The sequence below is a fragment of the Doryrhamphus excisus genome, chromosome 1, assembly GCF_030265055.1.
Source record: "Doryrhamphus excisus isolate RoL2022-K1 chromosome 1, RoL_Dexc_1.0, whole genome shotgun sequence".
NCBI classification, from domain to species: domain Eukaryota; kingdom Metazoa; phylum Chordata; class Actinopteri; order Syngnathiformes; family Syngnathidae; genus Doryrhamphus; species Doryrhamphus excisus.
The window spans coordinates 43391513-43413026 of NC_080466.1; the positions used below are offsets into that span (position 1 = coordinate 43391513).

Here is a 21514-nt window from a genome sequence, read left to right on the forward strand (position 1 = left end):
ATCAATTCTTCAATTCTTGACATAATTGTTACATCATTACAGTGCGATTATGCCCTTCTTTCCCACTCCTGTATTTTAACGTCCACACAGTAGTCTTATTATCCCTACATAGAGAAGAGCAGGATTGAACACACTGGTAAATATGTCATAAAAGCAAGTAAGAAACACTGGAAATATGATTATGGAAATTTGGAATGGGCGTCTGTAGTGGCTATTTGTCCTTCACTAAAATAATAAACGTAACTTACACTATAATCAAAAGGCCACTGATGCACCACGGGTTTTGTTTTACGCAGGCAAAAGAGTCATTGTCCAAACAATCTTGTTCCGTTTCTTCTTCTTTCCTTTTATTACCGAGCAAGCAAACAAACAAACAAAAAAGGAACTAGGGCCTTTTCCTGTTGCCTCTCTTGCGCTGGTACAAAAACCATAGGCCCACCCCGGTGCATGCTGGTCCTGTGAGCACTGCCTACCTAAATATATTGCAGGTGCCCAGGGTGTTATCCAATGAAATAAACCCAGAAATTAACTACTAATTAACCCCAACAAAATATGATAGATAAACAAATCAATAAATTGAAAATTGAAAATATTATCAAGTAATCCAAACAAAACAACAACAAAAAATAAATAAAAAATAATAATAATAAATCAGATATCAGAAACATAGGAACACACTAATAAATAGCTCCTACAGCGTCCTTGTTGCTTACCTTTTGGCCCGGCGTTCCATAATGCAGATTGCAAGCATCTTCTAATCATGGTAGGAACTGGAGGCTCATTTTCAACTTGAATGGTCAATGAAGTCACCACAGTGACACGGGATGTTCCCAAATAGAACTAAAGAAGTTAAAATGGTAATACTACAAAATAACAAAATAATAATACTACATTTTTGGATCAGTGTTGGATATTTTATCAAATCTGTGTTTTTTTTTCCAAGTGCTCTGACCATTTTTTGTGGAGTTACATACACAAATGCCACAATCTCACAATGTTAACCAATTCCTGGATAGAGATCCGTGATCCGGATTGCCCCCAAAATGTAACCAGTTCTTCCATATCTTGATATTTCCGACAATTCCTGAAGTGGACCTTTGTCCATGTTTGAAAAAACTTATTTCATCTTTCCATCCACAAGGTTTGGAAACCAAAATAAAATGGTCCACTCCAAATGTGTCAACTGCAAGATGAGACTTTATTGTAGTAGAATGAACGCACACTCATACGTACGTGTACATACAGTATCAGTATAGCCTGATGTCATAGACCTGCTAATAAAGGGAGGTACTTAAATATAGTTTTTCAAATATTAACAAGTCACATTGCTGAATATAACGTTTGTAACATAACAAATTCATCCCCGCGCTGACTGATGAGAAGGAGCCACAGTAGATTGCTACAAAGTCTTCAAGTTTAGGAATACACGGCTTTTAGAGCTACCGCGGTTCTTTTCAACTCAAAGAAAAATACATTTTCACCTCCAGTGCACAGACTTTTGGTCTCGGCACAAAACTGTACGCTGTGTAGAGTACAAGAAAGCGTATCGTTCCACAGGGTGCTATACTTTGTACCAGAGTAGAAAATACGACGTGGACATACAGGATGAGGGATCGAATACATTCAAACGAGTCAAACATCATGTATGGCAACTCAATATGTCCCAAAATATGCTACCATTTTATGTCATAATCACATTTTCAGAGGTTTATGTTGCACTTTCATTAGAAATATAGACATTAAAAAAATCATACAAATGAATTGAAATGCTAAAATTATTGTAAATGGTAAAAAAAAAAAAAGTGACAAATAGTCTGGAGTGAGGCCTGCTCACGCCGTCATTCAGAACCGCAGCCCTCTTCTGATCGCGCCACTCGAGTCTGTGCAGACTCATGATTATTATTGTTATTATTATTATTATTACTACCTGTGGTTGGTTGTAACAATGACTGTATATTGTTAGTAAGGGAATAAAAGCTCAGTACAATCCACACTATGTACAGACTCAGACAGGCGTCCCGCAGAAGACGACAAGGCTTCGTTTGTCCCTTTTAGCGATCCTTGGCAGCACTCGCGCCCGTCTCCTCTCCGGGTGACAAATCATCGGGAATTTAAGGCTTAAGATGTTCATAAAGTGCTCTCCGTACGACAGTCACGTCCACGCCGCCACCGCATTCTTCGGAAAAACGAGCCGGTTTCTCGTCATACGGTCGTGTGCTACTGCCGTCCCGTAGATCTCATAACAGCACCTCGGCTTCTTCCTCAAAGTCTTCCGTCTAGAAATGAGGCAGAAAAAGCTACAAATATATGGAATGACATCATTCCAAACGCTCCCGATTTTAGTGACATCATCAACCGCTCGAGGTGATACAGTACGACTACGCTTACGTACGGAGGCTGAATACGAGAGTACACATCGTTTTTACGTGACCTTAAAGTCATCTAACCAACGTTTAGTTCTGCTCTATTAAAAATATGGAGGCACTCCTGTCTGCTACGCCGGTTAGCTAGCGTTCATAAAGCATACGTTTCATGTAGAAATATTACACGCTAACGATGGATCTGTGCGATCGAGCAGTAGCGCTGCGCCCGAGATGGATCCATCGTGAGCGCACAAATCGATCGATTTCCGCGCTCACGATGGATATAACTGCCTTCCGTTGGAGACCGATGCTTTGACACCACGCTGACGATATAATGACAATCGTTGATCTGCTAATTGCATACAATGACACAGTTAGGGTTAGGGCTAGAGGTAGGGCTAGGGTTCACACTCCCCCCGCCGAGAACGGTAACAAAGTGAACTGCTTGACAATTAATCATTCATTCATTCATTTTCTACCGCTTTTCCTCACGAGGGTCGCGGGGGGTGCTGGAGCCTATCCCAGCTGTCTTCGGGCGAGAGGCGGGGTACACCCTGGACTGGTCGCCAGCCAATCACAGGGCACATATAGACAAACAACCATTCACACTCACATTCATACCTATGGACAATTTGGAGTCGCCAATTAACCTAGCATGTTTTTGGAATGTGGGAGGAAACCGGAGTACCCGGAGAAAACCCACGCATGCACGGGGAGAACATGCAAACTCCACACAGAGATGGCCGAGGGTGGAATTGAACCCTGGTCTCCTAGCTGTGAGGTCTGCGCGCTAACCACTCGACTGCTGTGCCGCCCGACAATTAATCAAAGATTTGAAATTTGCATGCATGGACTTCTTGTTGATTCTTGTAAGTAACAACGCTCAGCGCTGCCATCTGTTGGCATCTAAACAAACTACACACATCCGTCCCGGGCGCATTAATATACCATCCATCGTGAGCGCAGAAATCGATCGATTTGTGCGCTAATGATGGATCCATCTTGGGCACAGCGCTATCGATCAATCGCGCAGATCCATCATTAGCGCGTAACATCAACGTCAACAAACGTGATCCACAAACACACCGGCATGTCGTAATACTTGGTCAACACACGTGATTCATGAGTAATATATTATTCCTTCTTCTTAATATAACTGTTCATATCCCACAAGATACAAAATAGTCATTTCAATGTGTAAAAAAGTATATCTCGGGAGAATATTTTTTTTGTGTGTTATCTTACGGCTCATGTTGGAGCAAAAATATATAAGTAGTAGAGCGTGGCCATATTGTTAGTAAATGCACCCCCCCTGCCGCCTTAGGGAGTTACGTTGAGAGACTTGACGAGGCGTTTTGACACTGGACATCTACACTTGGTCTTCAGTCCTTTTCTGCTGAGGTTGCAATGTTTTCTTTCACTGTTGAGGTCTCGTTGGGTCCACTCGTTTGTCTTAGGGTGGATGCATGGTGCTACCTGGAGCGTGTGTGTGCGTGTGTGTGTGTGTGTGTTCTGCTGCGTCAGACAAGGGTGCCTGGATCTGTGTTGGCTTCCTTTGAGGTCCCTTCTTGTGTTTGAGGAGTCTCCTGATAGAGGGACAGCTCCATCGACCTGTTGGGGAAACGAGAGATTTCAAATATCTAGTTGACCTTTCCACCCTGAGACATCACATGACCTTAACGCTGCATGAAGTCAGCGTGGACAATATCATAGAGTAAAAAAAAAAATAAAAAAATAAAAAGTTATCCTCCCACTCTGTGTGGAAGTGGTAAATTTTTGGCTACTTAATTTCAGTAAAAATAAATTTGAGGCTAACTGGTTAGCTCGCTAGTCAGGGGCCGTCTCGAGTTCCCCAACATTGGAGTCGTCCAATCTAATGTAAACGATGAATAATGGCCGTGTAAAGGGGACTAAAGGCCTGTCATTGTTGATGTTAAAAAACGTATTTAGAAAGTCATGAAAAGGTTTTCTATGCTGGTACTCTAAAAATATTCACTTTAATAACAATGAATCCTATATCATGGAAATTTACTTATCGTGTTCGGGTCTGGAACCCGGTAACCAGGTAAACACGATAAATGAGGAAAAACAGTACTGTGTCTCCAGGACTGGACAGCAGGATACGCTAACCACATTTGCGGCCCCCCATGGTGGGTTTATGTCTCGGTTAAAGCATGCGTGTAGGAAAAACCGTAACTGCTCTTAAGCTCTGCTGACCACAAGCTGAAGTACTTTGGCTCAAACAATCGGATATCGGATCGGGACCCCCCTAAATACGAGCGACTGTCTGACCCAAACCCAAACTCTGGCGGTACTAAAAAGCAACACACACCTGCCGTGCAGCGGGTGCCCGTGGAAGCTGGCTGAGGGCGGCATCTGAGGCCGGTGGGGGTTGGCGGCTTCACCCTGGACAGTCTGGGCCTGTCCCACCAGAGGGTAAGGGTGAGACAGACGAGAGATCCCTGCTTCGTGGCCCTTGGGGGGGTACCCAAGCGCGTTCCTCAGGTACCAGTCCCTTAGCCCCTCCAGAGCCAGGGCTTTGTGGAGGCTCCGTGTTGAGTCTTCCGGGGTAGGGAGGGAGAACTGCGGGGGTCTTCGGCCGAAAGCGGGTCCGGAGAGTTCAGTCTGGTAGGGAAGCAGGTTGGGGATGGAGGAAGTGGTCGTACCAGATGCGGGAAGCTGCGACTCGTACGCAGACAGCAGGATGGCGTCCTGGGGTTGCTGCTGCAAAGGAATGAAGGGCCCGCAGGATTTGGTTCTGGTCACTTTGACCCGGCGCATGTCGGCTTGAGACCCCCGGCCCACCATGGGGCTGTAAGGAGGTGCGGCGCTCGGGAGGTGCACCTGGGAATGGGAGAAACCGTTGGCATGGGGGGCCACCCCTCCGCTAGAGGGGCAGTGAGGGGGCAAGTCCTGCCAGATCCTGCCTGTGGACTGGAAGAGGTGATGCTGGACTTGCATCCGCTGCTGCTTTCCCCAGATGTAGTCCATCAGCAGCTCGTTGTACCCCGCCCCGGCCCCTCTGCCCCCCATGGAGAGACGCATCTTGGCCTTTTCTCCGGAGCCGTCGGCGTGTTTCTCGGGGCTGCCGAGGTGAATGTGGCGCAGCTTTCCGTCCGTGAGGGTCTCGGAGCTCTTGTAGGGACCTCCTTTGGGGTGCATTCCATTTCTGGGTGCTGGATCGTCGGGGAGACTGGACCGGTCTAGCAGGGCCTCCGAGCTGTTGCTGCGCCTGGCCCTGGAGTTGTACGGGCAGCCTCGGCGGTCAGAGGGGCCCTCCTGGGCCAGCGGTATCATGTATGGCACATCGAGACTGCCAGACCACTGCTTCAGGCCGTTGCCCCCAGGACCATCCGACCTGTGGAGGACAAGTGGGACAGTCAAGGTCAAAACGAGGAGAAAAGGCTGACAGTTGTTATGTCGACGCCAGTGGCCAAAGTGACATTTCTATGCTGTTATTGCTATTAATGTTATTTTTATTTATGGTAATATAATAAACATTACCATAATATTAACATATAACTTAACATATAATATTATGGTAATATATTTCTATATACGCTGATGTTCCCACTCTTTTTTTGTTGTTCTGTCTTATGTAACATTCTGTGATTATATGTGTATGTATGTATGTATGTATATATATGTATGTGTATATATATATATATATATATATATATATATATATATATATATATATATATATATATATATATATATATATATATATATATATACACAGTAAACCTCGGATATATCGGACTCGGATATATCGGAAATTCGCTCACAACGGACAGATAAAAAAGAACCAATTTTTCTGTAATGCATTTCCAATAAAAATTCATTGCATATATCGGATTTTTTATAACGGATTTGGCCTATTTCGGACAAAATCTCCAGTCCCGTTCCAATGCATTTCCATGAAATTTCCCTCGCATATATCAGATGGCCGCATCGTGGCGCTCCGATTCGCCGAATCGTGACAGGCCGCTATACGACGTCATTTGCAGCGTTTGCAGCGTTGCCTGCGCGTCCAGGTACATTGGAAACATAGTCAAGGAAGTGCCTTTTTATAACGGATAAAATCCCATTTACGCATATACCGGATATAAATCCGATATATGCGTAAAACGGACATTTTCCGGTATACGCATATAACGGATTTCGCTTATATCGGACAAAACCAGTGGGAACAATTGAATCCGATATATCCGAGGTTTACTGTATATGTACGTATATGTGTATATATATGCATGTATATGTGTGTGTGTATGTGTACATATATGTAAGTATATGAATATATATTAAGTGTATATGTGAGAAACCTTACTGTAACATAGTATGCATGTCTGTAATAAATAAAAAATAAAACCTTCATACGTGTCCAGTTTAAGGACAACACAACCAGGAGTGCGTCATGTCCTGTGGCCACTAGGGGGCCCCCAAGACTGCCGTGTGTCATCAACTAGCCCAATCAGCTACTGAAGTACTGATACACCATCTGTATTCCTATGTTGGTCAAGGATGGCCCATTCCCAAAATCTTTCCCTCTGCGGAAATGAACCGGGATCAAACATTACCTGACATGAACGCTGATGGGTGCCGTTCGGGCCAAGAGAGGCGTGGCCGGAACGCTTCGGCCTTCAGCATTCGTTGTACTTCTTGGTAACGAGTGAGTCGGGCTACGAAAGGGCAAAGTAATGTTTTATGTGTTTATCCCGTACATCACGTGTGAGCCAAACCTCGCCAACTCCAAACGTTGACTTCAGGTACCTGACGGAGCTCGTGACGGAGTTGCGGCGTGTCCGCATTTCGTAGTAAATCTCCACAGGGGAGAGTTTCCTGCTGATCCTGTGGTCGGGACTCCCCACGGTGAGCCGAGGCTGGGACAGCGAGCGCTGGTCGGCAGCCACACTGGGGGAGGACTCTTTGGAGAGGAAATCCACAGACGTGGGAAAAGGAGGTCGACATGACTTGGAATGTGAAACGTATAGCGAGCGTGTTCAACGCGAAGACGGATCCTACCGTTGTCGTGAGATGTGGAATCCGACATCGAACTTGTGCTCTCTGACATGACGCTATCTTCTGGAAGACAAAATAACGGGTCCTGTGAGTACGTTTGGATTGTTGTCGTGGGTTCAAGGAATCCTTTATCATCGCTCCTTCTCTTTACGTCTCGGGCCAAAGTCAAAAGTACATTTTGGGTTTTGGTCACTTGTGATATGAACGGGTTACACTGTACACCCAACTGTATAGTTCAAGTGCAGTAAATAAATACTCATGTGTACTGTGGTCCTTCTGCTGCTAAATGGCAATCTTTCTAATCCGTTAAAGACGTCCAAAACCAAAAATAAGAGTAATAGAGAAGAATGAAAGTACTCCTAGTACAGGGGTCGGCAACCTTTACTATCAAAACAGCCATTTTAACCCCTCGCTCACTAAAGAAAAACAAATATGTAGATTAAATATCTTTCAAAAGTTTTACTTTTTTTATTTTAACAAGTTTCAACAGCAGAATCCAATAAATAGAAGTACAGTGTTCATGTGTGATGGCCGCCAACTCGTAGCGTAACGATAGTATCATCTTGGTTCAACCTCAATACCTGACGCCTGAAAAACTGTGCAGCCAATTGCGAGTCTCCGAAGATTTAGATTGACTGCCAGATTTGGAGGGAATTTGGGGGTATCAAAGTAGTTTGGAGGAGAAAAAGCAGAGTTGAGTATCGGGTCTCACAGAAAGTCTGATTTTTTTTAGCAAAAAAATCATTACAAAGATGCGTATTTTCGCCATTATGGTGTTTAAAAAAAAAATACTTACAAAGAGGCTTAAGAGCCACATGTGGCTCTGGAGCCGTGGGTTGCTGACCCCTGGCCAGATTTTCAATCGTGTTTTTCACCTTCTTTAGAAACGTCTGTCTTTGGCCCCATGGTGGGTTATTTGGCAGTCACACTCAATAAAGAGTCGAGTGCTTGTTTGGCCACTTAGGGACACCACAGGGCAAAGGGTCTAGTGAAATACTGTATGAAAACCGAGACGGTTTGTATTCGGAAAACCAAATCATATAAAAACTGTATTTTATTTAACGAAGACCTCAAGTCAAGGTGCGTGTTACCTGTGTGACATCCCCGATGAACCGTCCTTTTGCTACTTGGAAGGTTCCGGTCCGAGTCCGCGTGTCGGTACAGGGCACCGGTAAAGATGGTTTTCATCTGCCTTCTCTGGGCGGCTTCATCCTGCAGACCGAAGGCCATTTGATCATTTGCGTTAAACCGCAGCGCGCAAGTCAAAGCCGGCGGAGCAGAATTGATATTCAAGGTTGACGACTTACTTCCGCCTTGCCGTTGGGCGGCAGGCCAGCCCTGCGCTGCACGGCGGGGGGTTTCTCCCCCGTCTCCAGAGGGAAGGCTCGTGGCAACTTCCCAGTCAGCTCCTGTGGAGGAAATCAATGAACTGAAATCCCTCATCTTGGCGGCCAAAGGATGGGAAGGATTTCATAAAAAGGACACCACTTAACAGATTGCTTTAAGTCGCTATAAAAACCATCCTAATAAATGCCTTGCTGCTGTGAAGCCGTTATGGCAGAGGTAATGTTGCTGCCATAAAATACCCCTACAGCAGTAACGGGGGGAGGACGTGAGTAGAGCTCACAATAAAAGGTGTTGGCAAAGAGTCTTTGACGGCTGTCAATCAACAGCTGAGACAGACGTGCGTCTATAAGATGGAGACGACCAACCAGGAATACATCCTATTATTTCCTTTCAAATGCAGCTTTCATTCAGTTGGCATTGTTCAACAATGACTACTTCCGGAATCGAACATGAACAGGATCGTTACACCAACTTGTTTCCATGCATCTGGATATGCATAAAATAAAATAAAATAAAATGTCTATCCAGTGGGGGTGTAGCTCAGTGGTAGAGCGTTTGACTGCAGCTCAAGAGGTCTCCGGTTCAAATCCGGATGCCCCCGGATACACAGAAGAATAGTCTAAAAATACATGAATTCATTGTATTGAATTGTATGGTACGGTGGTGGAATGGTTAGTGCATCACTAGCTAAAAGACCCGAGCTCAATTCCAATTTCTCCCTCCAGGTATTCCGTTCTTGCTAGGTTAATTATCCATAGGTATGAATGTGAGTGTGAATGGTTGTTTGTCTATATGTGCCCTGTGATTGGCTGGCCACCAGTCCAGGGTGGACCCCGCCTCTTTCCCTAAGACAGCTGGGATAGGCTCCAGCACCCCACACGACCCTCGTGAGGATAAGCTGTAGAAAATGAATGAATAAATTGTTTCCGTCTAAGCAATTCTATTTTATCTTTGCGTTGTTTTCAATAATTTTTCATCTTATTTAAAGATGTACATACAATATCATGAACTGAACTAAAGATACTTTGTTTTTAGCGCATCATTTTTACATGATCATTATCTTCAACCAAAAGCCAGAAGAAAGACACTTCTGGAAAAGCACCGCATTAAAAAAAAAAGTCATAGTTAAAGTCCAACAATGACCCAAAACAATAAAAATAAAGATTAAATAATAATAAAGTCAGATACTGCAAAGGAAAAAAAGCTGAAAATGTTGAGTCTTGCTGATTCTGTGAATTTTCAATAAGCTAAGATGTGGTTTGTAGGCAGTGCTAAGGTCAAAGGTTATACTACATAACATGCAAAGCACAGTGCGGTGGTGGTGGGGGGGGGGGGGGTGGCTTAGTACTCACTGCTTCCTGCAAGCAGACCAGTTTGAGCTCCTCCACGCGGGTGTTGAGCAGAGCCTCCAGGGCCTGCTTCCTGTCTTGGAGAGCCGTGACCCGCTCGGCCTGCAGTTTGCCGTCCTGGCAGCCTTGAACATCTACACGCATGACACATATGACACACATGACATACATGACACACGGGTTACTGTGTACGAATCATTACCCTTGCAGCAGCTACCAATTACATGGCAGCTTTTGGAGGGTGGGGGTGTTTTTTTTCCACTTTGACAATAGTCGTCTAGAAAGTGTGTATTTTGGGGCGTCAAGTCCCAGTCTCACACACACACACACACACACACAAACAAAATGGCGTGATAAGGTGATCAGACAGCTGAGGTGTCGGCGTGAGAACAAAAGGCCTTGACGCTGGCAGCTGTTGTTCCAGTTGCTCGTTCCCTTGAGACAAACTCTCGTGTTTTCATTGGCTTGGACCGCCAGTAAAAACACGCTGGGAATTCCTCCAGGCCGTTCCAGGCTTGTCCGGACACGAAGGTGTGCGCCTTCACACACACACACACACACACACACACACAAGAGTGTGGGAAGTCACGTCACGGCTCACCTGGAGCTCCCACCAAACCCATAGAGGTGATCAGATGGCCTTTGACCTCCATGTGATGTAATAACGGGGACTAGAAGGATTCACGCTCCCAGCCGCGTTCCCAACCTGAGGAAGCCAAAAACGGGATCAGACGCAGGATGAGGTGGACGCCCACATGGAAAAGATGCGTTGTCCGTCACGCATGGCTCACCTCGTATCGGCCATGCGTTGAGTCGGTAGGTCAGCAGTGGGTGAATTCGGGCGTCTCCTCATTCAGTCGCGGCATCGGGAGACCTCAGGAGCTGACAACGGAATCAGTTGGGAGATATTTCAATGCATGGAATGTAATCTATGATTATACGGATGATAGGGGAGCATGATGGCGGAGATGATGGCACACCTGCCAGGACATCCGGGTCGGGAACGTCTTCCCACAACATGCATGCTATGTGAAGGAGTGGGCGGGAACGGGGCTTTATGTGTCCTATGATTAGAGCCCTGCCATTGGCTCTCGCCCAAAGTCAGCTGGGATAGGCTCCAGCCGGGACAACAATTGGTATACAAAATGAACAAATGGATGACATTTCGGAACGGAACATCGGCCGATTGACACCAAAATTAACTTATTTCTTCCAAACTTATTACAAATATTAAAATGGTGGAAAGAAGAAACGGAAACACATCACTTTCTTGATTGACAATGTGACAAAAGTCTAGTTTATCTGTTTTAAGTTCATAAATTATATTAAAAAAAAAAGGTCCTCAAGGCGAAGAGTTTAAAATTAGCTCAGTGAATTAATTAGCAAGTCATTTGTGAAGAGGTGCTGAAGTAATATTAATATTATATTCAGACAAAGGAGCTCCAACTGTGTGATGTACAAAAATAGCAAATGCCGGAGAGGACAAAGTTTGCCATCACAGATTATACGCTGTAAAAAGTGTGGCATACGACACACTTTATAAATGGGATTAACATTAAAATGCACTTTGACTCTTGCTTGATGAAACGTGGACCTTCTAAGTATCGTCCGACGTGCACTTTTGGTCACACGACAGGGTTTCATTAGCGCCCCAATTTAGGGCTGCCATCCAAAAATAGCATCAGTGTTTTCTGCCAAAAGCCTCTCCGGCGACAGCGCTCACAAATCAGCGCTAGAAACGAGCATCTTGATGTCTGCATGCCAGCGGACTAAATCATGACAAGATTCTGCTCAAGCCGCAAATCTCCATGGGAATCCTTGAAGGCCGGATCCAAACGGGCTCCCAGTTTTTAAGGAGGAAGACGCTGAGTTATAGCGTGAATTGGGGTAACACCTTCATGAGACTTAAACTGGTGGAGGGTCGGGTTAAACCGTGTTGGGTACGCCACTGGAAAATCACTTGTATGTACGGTGGAACCTCTATTCGGTTTTCCAGGAAAATCATTGGCAAAAATTGTGTTAAAGTGTCTAAATAAAAGATCCACGTATTGGTGACCGCGTCTCTGCAAAGATCGGATAGTGTTTCTTTTAGAGTCACAAATATCCAGGGAATGTTCTAATCATGTATGTGGGGGCAGTTTATTTGCTCATTGAACACACACAGAACAATAAACAACTCTGTGTCTGGCTCCTTTCTGCATGTGTTTGGCCCGCAACGATGCAAAGAACTTTGACAACTCAATAGCGTTTCTCACCTTCATTTTTTTCAGTGCCTTTTTAAAAGAGCCGTAACCACACGAGACGCAGCAGATGGCATTTAAACATCACCCAGCGCACCTCAGAGCTCCCTCCCCCCGCATATTGAAGATGCTGAAACGACCACAATCAGCCCCTAGCCGCTAGCGGCTAGCGTATTGGAGACACACGGCGACACACGGCGGCCGATGATCGAATAAGAGATAACGTATCACGGGACTTTACATACAAGAGAAAACTGCAAACCAAACCACAAACCACCTTGGGGGTCCGACCTTTTCAGTTTAAGTTTTATAGTTTGGGAAAAGAGCAGTCGTCTCCGAGCTAGACGGGCTTTTTGGGTCAGACGAGAAGATCTAGGGTTTTGTTTTAGCAGCTCAAACAACATCAAGATTGAGGTGCGCTTTGTGTACACACGTACTTGGAATGCTTCCACCGAGTTTGCACCGGCTCCCATCCGGGGTCTGGATGAGTAACGTGTGAAAACCAGCAGCATCCTCCGCCTATTGACAGACTAGAGACTAGACACACGCTCAGACTAAAGACCACATGAGTCCTATTACACAGAACCAGATCAGCAATGGGGTTTGAAGTCATTCTTTCCAATGAGCAGGAGTTCCATGAGAGGGGGGGGGCTGCTTTGTCATGTCTGCACTCTGGTGATCTGCACACCTAAGCACTAAAGTCTCTAAGGGGGGCAGACTGTTGGTGGAGTTCTTCTTCTGGGCGGTTGCTAGGCAGCTCAACAAGGGAGCCAAAAGTCTGGAAAACATTTGCCTGGAAAACAGGTGCTACCTTTTTACGTGTTGGCCTTAAACGCCCGACGCAGGGTGTCAGTATGGCCCCCGCCTAGCATAAAAGTTAGCAGGACAAGGAAAAACCAGGGAACTTGTTTCCAGGACACTTTGTAACGGGGTGACACGGACCAGAAAGGTGATCTTCCAGATAAAATGGTGGATTTTTGGTTACAGTTCCATCATCACCTCTGTGTTTATAGGTTTAGTTTAGCTAGGTAGGCTTGGTGCTTGTGTTGACTTAGGCTTAGATCTCCAACGGGATTGAACGGCGGGTCGTGGGAGCGCACATGCATGACGTGCTGGTCTTCCAACGGTTCCTAGTCATGTCCGACAACCTCTACAGGCGCTTACGTTTTTTTCGGGATTCAAGACAAACTTCACCCGGGTTTGGACTAAATGTCAAAATGTTTTTTCCCAACTCTTGAGCGGCCAACACACAACAAATAAAGTTGGAATTCTTGGAAAATGAGTTTGCGGAAAACGTTACAATATTACAGGAATCACGTCAAACTATTACGGGAATGAAGTCAAAATGGTAAAAATAAGAAAGTCGACATAATTTGGGAAAGAAACATCCTTTCATTTTCCTGACGTGATTCCCGGTGTAAAATGTTTGGACGCGTCCGCTTGAGCCGAGCTTGAACAGCTGAGGTCCGGAGCGCACGGAAGCAGCATTTGTCCTTGTCAATTTGTCAAACAAATGGTTGTTCAAACACCAAATGGATGGTGACGATGGGCACGCCCCCCCCCTGTGAGGTGACTAATGGGACGGCCACTGAAGTTGAAGTATCAGGAAGAAAACGCCAGGAAGACTTTATCCGAGCCCCAGAGGCGGATGAAGGAGCGTAATAACAGCCTACGGGTTGGGTTGCATGGTGCAACACGCCGTCCCATAAACAGCAACGCACCTCAGGATGAAGAGTGGAAGCACCAAGTGCTCTGGAACATCTGGAGCGCAGATGCCTGGGAGATACAGGTACACCAGCGTGGACCGCATCGCATTCCTTGGAGGAGCCTGAGGGATCAGATAAAGCGGGCGCCGCATCAAAGGGAGGATGGAGGCAGAGATATGAACGCCGGGCGATTATGGAACACATGTTTTGTTTTTGCACGGATAGGGGAAGGGGGGGGTGGCGGGGGGGGCGAGGAGGCGCGGGGGCCATGTTGGTTAAAACATGAGCTGCGGTGCGAGCGCGCTTCCTCCGCATCACACGAATGCAAATCAACAAGGAGTTTAATATTCAAGTCTGCCGGGCCAAACGCTGAGAGAGTCTGTGACGCGGGTTCAAATCCTGCGACGCCTCGGCTCGCTTTGCGGCTTCTCACATTTTAAACTGCCGCATTCAAAGGGAAGCCGAGGTACATTTTGTTGGCGTCTCACCAGGATTACCAGGACTTTGATAAGGCCCTCGGTCTCGATAGAACGTCAGTAGCTTTACGTAAGATATAGCCACTGATGATCCAGTGGAGGGTTTCCCAAAATACGAAAAACCTCCCGGGACACCGCCAGTAGCTTCCAACAGGTGGCTACCAAGATCAATAGCCACGTTTACATGGACCCAAATATTCCAATTCCATTCGGGTTATTTGCTCAAACGGAAAGAACGTAACCTTTGTATACACCTCATTCCCAAAGAAAAGTGCCAATCCCAATGAATATATGATGGGATTCCCAGGGGTGGAATATTCCTTTCCCCAATCCGATTGAGGTATCTTGTATCCGCTCAATCGGAAAGTTGTCAGACTGCGTTCTTCTTCGAGGTGTTTTTCTTCTTCTGTTGTTTTCGTGTTTGGTGTGCATTAGCGCCATCTGTGGAACAGAATCTAAACCCTTCTATACGCCATTCACAAGTTCGGTTTTATTCAAAAAGAAAATACATATCTATATAAAACATGTGTCGAGCTTAATTATAAAATATTAGCAAGATTGAACTTTATCTTTTCCTGTTCCCGGGTGCGTTTTTTTCAGCGAATGCTGAGATATGACGTAACACGCAGATCCACACGTTCTTTGATTTCAAAAAAATGGAGGCGAGCAATTGGCACTGGACTGCTAAGGAAAGTTTGTTTTGGATCCAAACTAAATTTCAAGACTGGACGAAGGAAAAACTGGCAATACGGAGTTATTCCAACCATGGAAAGAAAAACTCGAGGAAGTCGATATCACGTGATGTTGGTGTTTATGCTTTAGTGGGCATGCCCCATTGACTATTCTGGTTGATTATAGCGGCACATGTAGACACACGATCGGAATATTCCTTTCCATGTATACCATTGCTTTCGGAAAGGTCATTCGGAAAGTCAAAAACTCCTCATGTAAACGTGGCTAATGATGTACTACCTTCTTCCTTTTAATTGTCCTGCCAACGGAACCAACGCATCCACATACATAAGTCCTCCTGGACTTGGGACTTGGAGAATGAGACGACAAATATCATGAGAACGTTGACTTGGCTGAGTCCTAGTCAGATATTACGTCACGAGCCGGGTCGGTGAAAGACGACCATGAGCCAACGTTGTCAGATGCCGTTTCAGGTCACCCGGAACGCCGTTGGCCTGCGGATGAGAGGCTGGAACATGAAAAGTGTTCCGTGTGGCCCCCTGGGGCTGTGCGAGTGTTTACGCCACGTTTTTTTAACCGCTTGTTCATGCAAACAAGCCTCGTACGACGCCCGCAGACGCCGCGCTACGTCGGAGTGAAGTTAGGTCAAGAGGCGTGTTTATTCTTGCTGCCGGCTTGTCGTCACCGTCAACAAACTGTCAATACACACAACACGCTTTTGGTCGTAGAAGAAGATGCGATGCTGCCAACTAAATAAGGGCGTCGTACGAAAATATTTTACATGAACTCATTCGCTACCAAAAACATACTTTGCATAAGAGGTGATGATGCAACTCTACGATAGATGAGAGTACGCTTGATGCAGTTTAAGGGTGGAAAAACACGACCACAAGGTGGCAGAAGTGGATTTTATAAGAATTGAGTCTGCATTTTTCTCATAGAAATCCACGCGGGCACAAACATAGTTGGGTACTAGACATTTGTACCGCCCCCCACACCTCCAAGGGGGGGGCCTGCCCCACTATTTGAAAAGCACTGATATAGAACCCTTGAAAATGAGTTAAATATGCAGGTGGAATTGCGGAATCGGATACGATGTCTTCCTGAACCACAAGTCCAGGCGTTACATCTGGTTGAGGATTTCGTAGTACAGTAAACCTCGGATATATCGGATTCAATTGTTCCCACTGGTTTTGTCCGATATAAGCGAAATCCGTTATATATAAGATACTATCTACATCAGATTAATTTTTCAGTCCTGTTTCATTTTTATTTTTACCAAATTGACCGAAAACGTATCACCTTATTATTTTGTTAATATTGTTACAGTTCCATATTATTGTATTTAAGTACTGATAAATTATTCACAAATCTGAATTAGAAGAAAAAATGTAAACATTTCAAGTAAAAAGTGCCGATATCATTACCAGTATCAGCAATGTTGGTCCTGTGTTTATTCGTCTATTATTGACTATTATTATTGATTATTGATGGGCGTGGCTGATCCTGCATAGGCCTTCTTTCATTGGCTATTGGGGCAGTTGTGACACAGCCCTATGAATTCCGCCTGGCAACAAATGGCCACATGACGGTACGTCATAAATAAAAAAATCAAATAGTTTTATTTCAGTTGTAGAAGTGTGTAAGGATTAATGAACACTCATATTTAACAGCATATCTAATAGTAGTACAGTACAATACAGTACAGTACTTTCCTGGTGTTTGTTTTCCACAGTCTGACATTTTTACGGTCCTGGGCCTTGCCTGAACAAAAATGGGAAGCTCCATTTTATTCTAATTTAGCCGCAAGAGGATTTTGCAGATATAAGTGAAATCCGTTATATGCGTATAACGGAAAATGTCCGTTTTACGCATATATGGGATTTATAACCGGTATATGCGTAAATGGGATTTTATCCGTTATAAAAAGGCACTTCCTTGACTATGTTTCCAATGTACCTGGACGCGCAGGCAACGCTGCAAACGCTGCAAATGACGTCGTATAGCGGCCTGTCACGATTCGGCGAATCGGAGCGCCACGATGCGGCCATCCGATATATGCCAGGGAAATTTCATGGAAATGCATTGGAAAGAGACTGTAGATTTTGTCCGAAATAGGCCAAATCCGTTATAAAAAATCCGATATATGCAATGAATTTTTATTGGAAATGCATTACAGAAAAATCGGTTCTTTTTTATCTGTCCGTTGTGAGCGAATTTCCGATATATCCGAGTCCGATATATCCGAGGTTTACTGTACCGTGCAGAGGTTGACATAATCAATAAAGTTAGCCAAGCTACATCAGTTTCGGAAATGTTGGGAAAATCGGTCCATGATGTATGGCATCAATAAATGTGAGCATTTTTGCATTTATTAAAATCACTCAATCTCGGCCATTTTTCTAAAGACAACACCTTCAGTGTCGGCCATTTTGGATGACAGATTGCAAGGCAGACTTTTAAATCTTGAAAAAAAAAAGATAAGATCTACAACAACGCCCAATATTTAGCTCCATTCTCCCGACAGAACGATCCCAACACTTTCATCCACGTTTTAAAGTTTATCAGTTCTTCGTCGTTCCTCGTCAACTCGCCGTCGTGGAACAGCTGACACGTAAAAGAGCATCTGAGACACGTGACGCTTTCCCGCAGCACAGGTGAGGCCGTGCGGTCGTCACCTTAACTGTTGGTGTTGACACAGCTGCTGCTGCTGTTGTCAACACCGACGGCTCAACGCCAACCGAGACGGGTCGCGACCGCACGTCTCCCGCTAAGACGAGAAGGACGCTGCTTCTTCGGACAAATCCTGACGACTTTGTCCCGTCCGCATCGTCTGGTTTGTTTCATAAGCAGCAGACATCCGACTTATCCAACAATATCGGACACTTGATAACAGCGGCGAGTCGGAGGAGTCATGGTCATGGAATTGAACATTTTTAACTCATTTAAATCATTTAGCTTTTTACTCATACTGAAAATGTGCTAAATATGTTTATGTTTTGGCTAATAATTGGCTTTATTCAAACAGAAAAAACAGTATGATTTTTTTTTTTTATATACCGTGAAGGATTGAAGACGCAAAATTCCAACCGCATGGCGACGGCCAACGCTATACGAGTTATTTCCCTTCCACCGTTCTGGATCATCCATGATGATCCAGATCCAAAAGTTCTGAACCCGGAGAGCCGTTTCACGTCACGCTTACAGGACCGTGTCCGTTTAAACCCGACCGGGCAGCCGGCCCCCGCCGAGCTGAGCGGGCTGAAGCGCTACACGGGTCCTAGCGTGAGCTTATTCTGCTTTCCATATTCATCAAATACGGATTCATAACACGCTTATCTGCACTGACCGGCGCTCCCGCGCCTCCGCGCTCACCCTTGCACTTTTGACAGCAAGGAAAGTGAGATGGCTATCCACCTGGATTCTGTTAAGCCAATGTGGGGGGGGGGGGGGGGGGGGGGGGGGGAATAAAGTGAAGAATGTGGCTCAGACGTCTGAGGGGATTATTTCCGTACATTTTCCCTTTTCTGCGGAACACCTGAGGGATGTGTGTGTATTGTCCGGGTTTGGACGACTCTAATCTGCTTTGCTGGTGTGTGTGTGTGTGTGTGTGTGTGTTGCTCCCACTCACACCTCCTGATAAGCTTTGGGACTTCCCTGATTCCCTGAACTCACCAAAGGTTATATGATCTTGTTTTGAAATACATTCCTGTATTTAAAAAAACAAAAAAAAAGTTCAGTCAGTGTCTTGTGGGCACAATGACGAGATAATGTCACCTTGACTGAGCTTAATAGCAAAATCTGCACTGATGGGGGGGGGGGGGGGGGTCAAGGTCCACTCCCATGATGCTTGCCTAGCAACATACCAAGCGATGGAGCGATGGAGCGAGGGAGTGGCTCATTGACGACTCGGCCGTGAGAAAAGCAGGGAAAACAAACACGGCGGCGGCGGCGGCATGTGTAGAAAAGATCAGGATGAAAGCGGCCATTAAGGCTGTCATAAATCAAACCAACCCAGCCCTTTTTTTTGGGGGGGGGGGGAAGGTGTGACTAACTTTCCCAACTGTTTGGCTTTAAAGTCACATTGGAAAAACAGAGATGTGTTTAGCAAACAGCACGGCAAAGACTTGCAGAGAATCCCCCCTGCAGGCATTGACTGACCCTCACAATACAATTGGGAGCCCCCCCCCACCACCATCACCCCCCCCCCCCACCAGAACCCGACAAGACATCCTTGTTGAGGAATCTGATCATGATAGGCCTTCTTTATAAATGGCAACCATAAACATGCTTTATGTATATTTTGGCTGTAATAACATTTTAGCAAGGGGGGGGGGCATGACACGCATTTCTCCTGCAAGGCTTGAACGCATGCACTCGCAATCCGGGACATGTGCTGCATTTAATGACTCACTCATACAAACCGACACGCGTTCGTTTTTTTTTACCTTAAACTGAAGGAACATACGTTTAAAAAAATAAACATTCCATTGCTCATAATGACCCCCCCCCCCCCCCCCCCCTCCCACCCCAACATACAGACATTTATCTGCATAGACGCAGACCACAATATGAAACAGACGTTCCGGTAAGGCCCCGTCAATGACACATACATGATATCCATGCTAGCATGAATGTTACATACACCTCGTAGAAGAATCCACCTTACCGGAGAGCATGACCGATGGCTTAGGAGGTCTCCATGGTCCGGGAATAAGAAGCCTTACCGGGGCGACACGACAGGGCGAAATCCTCCCCCCCCCCCCCTCCCCCGAGGAACCTTCACCAGGACGTAAAACGCCAACAAACGCGCTCGTTCATGGCGGCTCCTCGTCCCGATTCGAATTCACGACCTCGCCGCCGCTTTCGTCTCGTCGCCAGAACCGTGCGCATCTCAGCTGAGCTGCCACCGGAAACAAGCGCGTCAAAGCCCGCCCTCCGCAACAGCCAAACCCCGCCCACACGCTGCACGCCCCAGGTGCAATCAAACGAACGGAGGAGTTCTAGCATCCTTGGGCTTCCAAAGTAACAAGTCAGCCATAAATGTGGGCAAAGTCGTGTATGATAGATACGAGTGTGCTTTTTTATGTTTTAATCCATATTCTTGAAGAGTTATAATCATAGTTGTAATTCACCAACGCTAGGTCCACCCTCTGGCGAATCAACAGAACATGGAACGGCAGTTCGTCCTCCTGTCCAGCAGTCGGCGCTTTTTCTTCACTGAACAGAAAAGTCGTAATATTATCACAATAAAGTATTAAGATTTGTTTAAATTGGCTCGTTTTTGTAGTAGTTTTTATCTTTTTACGTAGTATTGTTATTTTCTTGCACAATAATCATAACAAAATGTGTGCTTATAATTTTATTCTCGTGTATCTGATAGCTCTGGGAGGATCAGTCCAAATATCGATGATACCAAAGATACTATCTACATCAGATTAATTTTTCAGTCCTGTTTCATTTTTATTTTTACCAAATTGACCCAAAACGTATCACCTTATTATTTTGTTAATATTGTTACAGTTCCATATTATTGTATTTAAGTACTGATGAATTATTCACAAATCTGAATTAGAAGAAAAAAATATAAACATTTCAAGTAAAAAGTGCCGATATCATTACCAGTATCAGCAATGTTGGTCCTGTGTTTATTCGTCTATTATTGACTTATTATTGATGGGCGTGGCTGATCCTGCATAGGCCTTCTTTCATTGGCTATTGGGGCAGTTGTGACACAGCCCTATGAATTCCGCCTGGCAACAAATGGCCACATGACGGTACGTCATAAATAAAAAAATCAAATAGTTTTATTTCAGTTGTAGAAGTGTGTAAGGATTAATGAACGCTGATATTTAACAGCATATCTAATAGTAGTACAGTACAGTACAATACAATACAGTACAGTACTTTCCTGGTGTTTGTTTTCCACAGTCTGACATTTTTACGGTCCTGGGCCTTGCCTGAACAAAAATGGGAAGCTCCATTTTATTCAAATTTAGCCGCAAGAGGATTTTGCAGAAAAGATCAACAGGATTAAAGTGTATGAATAATCATGGCGGATGGCCACAAAATGAGGTACACCTGGCAGCGAGCGCGACACGAAAACGCTAAACACCGCATGAAATAGACGTCTGTCTCTCTTGGAGCACCACAACAAAGAAAACATGTCGATGACTAAAATAGCAACGACAGCATCGCCCTCAGGAGAGAAGGTGCGGGAGGATTGTGCTTCGTGTTTTCGACTAAGGGCTTTAATACACCTGCTTAAAATAGCAAGGCAGTAAAAGGTGTAAGGGAAGTGGCGGTGAAAATAAAGGC

The 21514-nt window shown here is 45.2% G+C and overlaps 1 protein-coding gene and 1 non-coding gene across 3 annotated transcripts; one reads left to right on the forward strand and one right to left on the reverse strand.

Annotated features, from left to right (window-relative positions):
• Positions 1 to 1189: 1189 nt before the first annotated feature.
• ccdc120b (coiled-coil domain containing 120b) lies at positions 1190 to 20054 on the reverse strand. Of its 2 annotated transcripts, XM_058053674.1 has the most exons (12): positions 19866 to 20054; positions 14043 to 14149; positions 10873 to 10963; positions 10683 to 10787; positions 10085 to 10215; positions 8693 to 8794; positions 8477 to 8597; positions 7389 to 7448; positions 7137 to 7290; positions 6944 to 7045; positions 4696 to 5721; positions 1190 to 3974 (listed from the first exon to the last, which is right to left on the reverse strand). In XM_058053674.1, exons 4-12 carry the CDS (start codon positions 10732 to 10734, stop codon positions 3884 to 3886), a joined length of 1839 nt encoding a protein of 612 aa, XP_057909657.1. In that variant the 5' UTR covers positions 10735 to 10787; positions 10873 to 10963; positions 14043 to 14149; positions 19866 to 20054; the 3' UTR covers positions 1190 to 3883. The 2 variants fall into 2 exon arrangements, with proteins under 2 accessions (XP_057909657.1, XP_057909586.1); XM_058053603.1 differs by lacking the exon at positions 14043 to 14149.
• Positions 9262 to 9333, forward strand: trnac-gca (transfer RNA cysteine (anticodon GCA)). The gene has a single exon. It is a non-coding gene; the product is annotated as a tRNA-Cys (tRNA).
• Positions 20055 to 21514: the final 1460 nt, after the last annotated feature.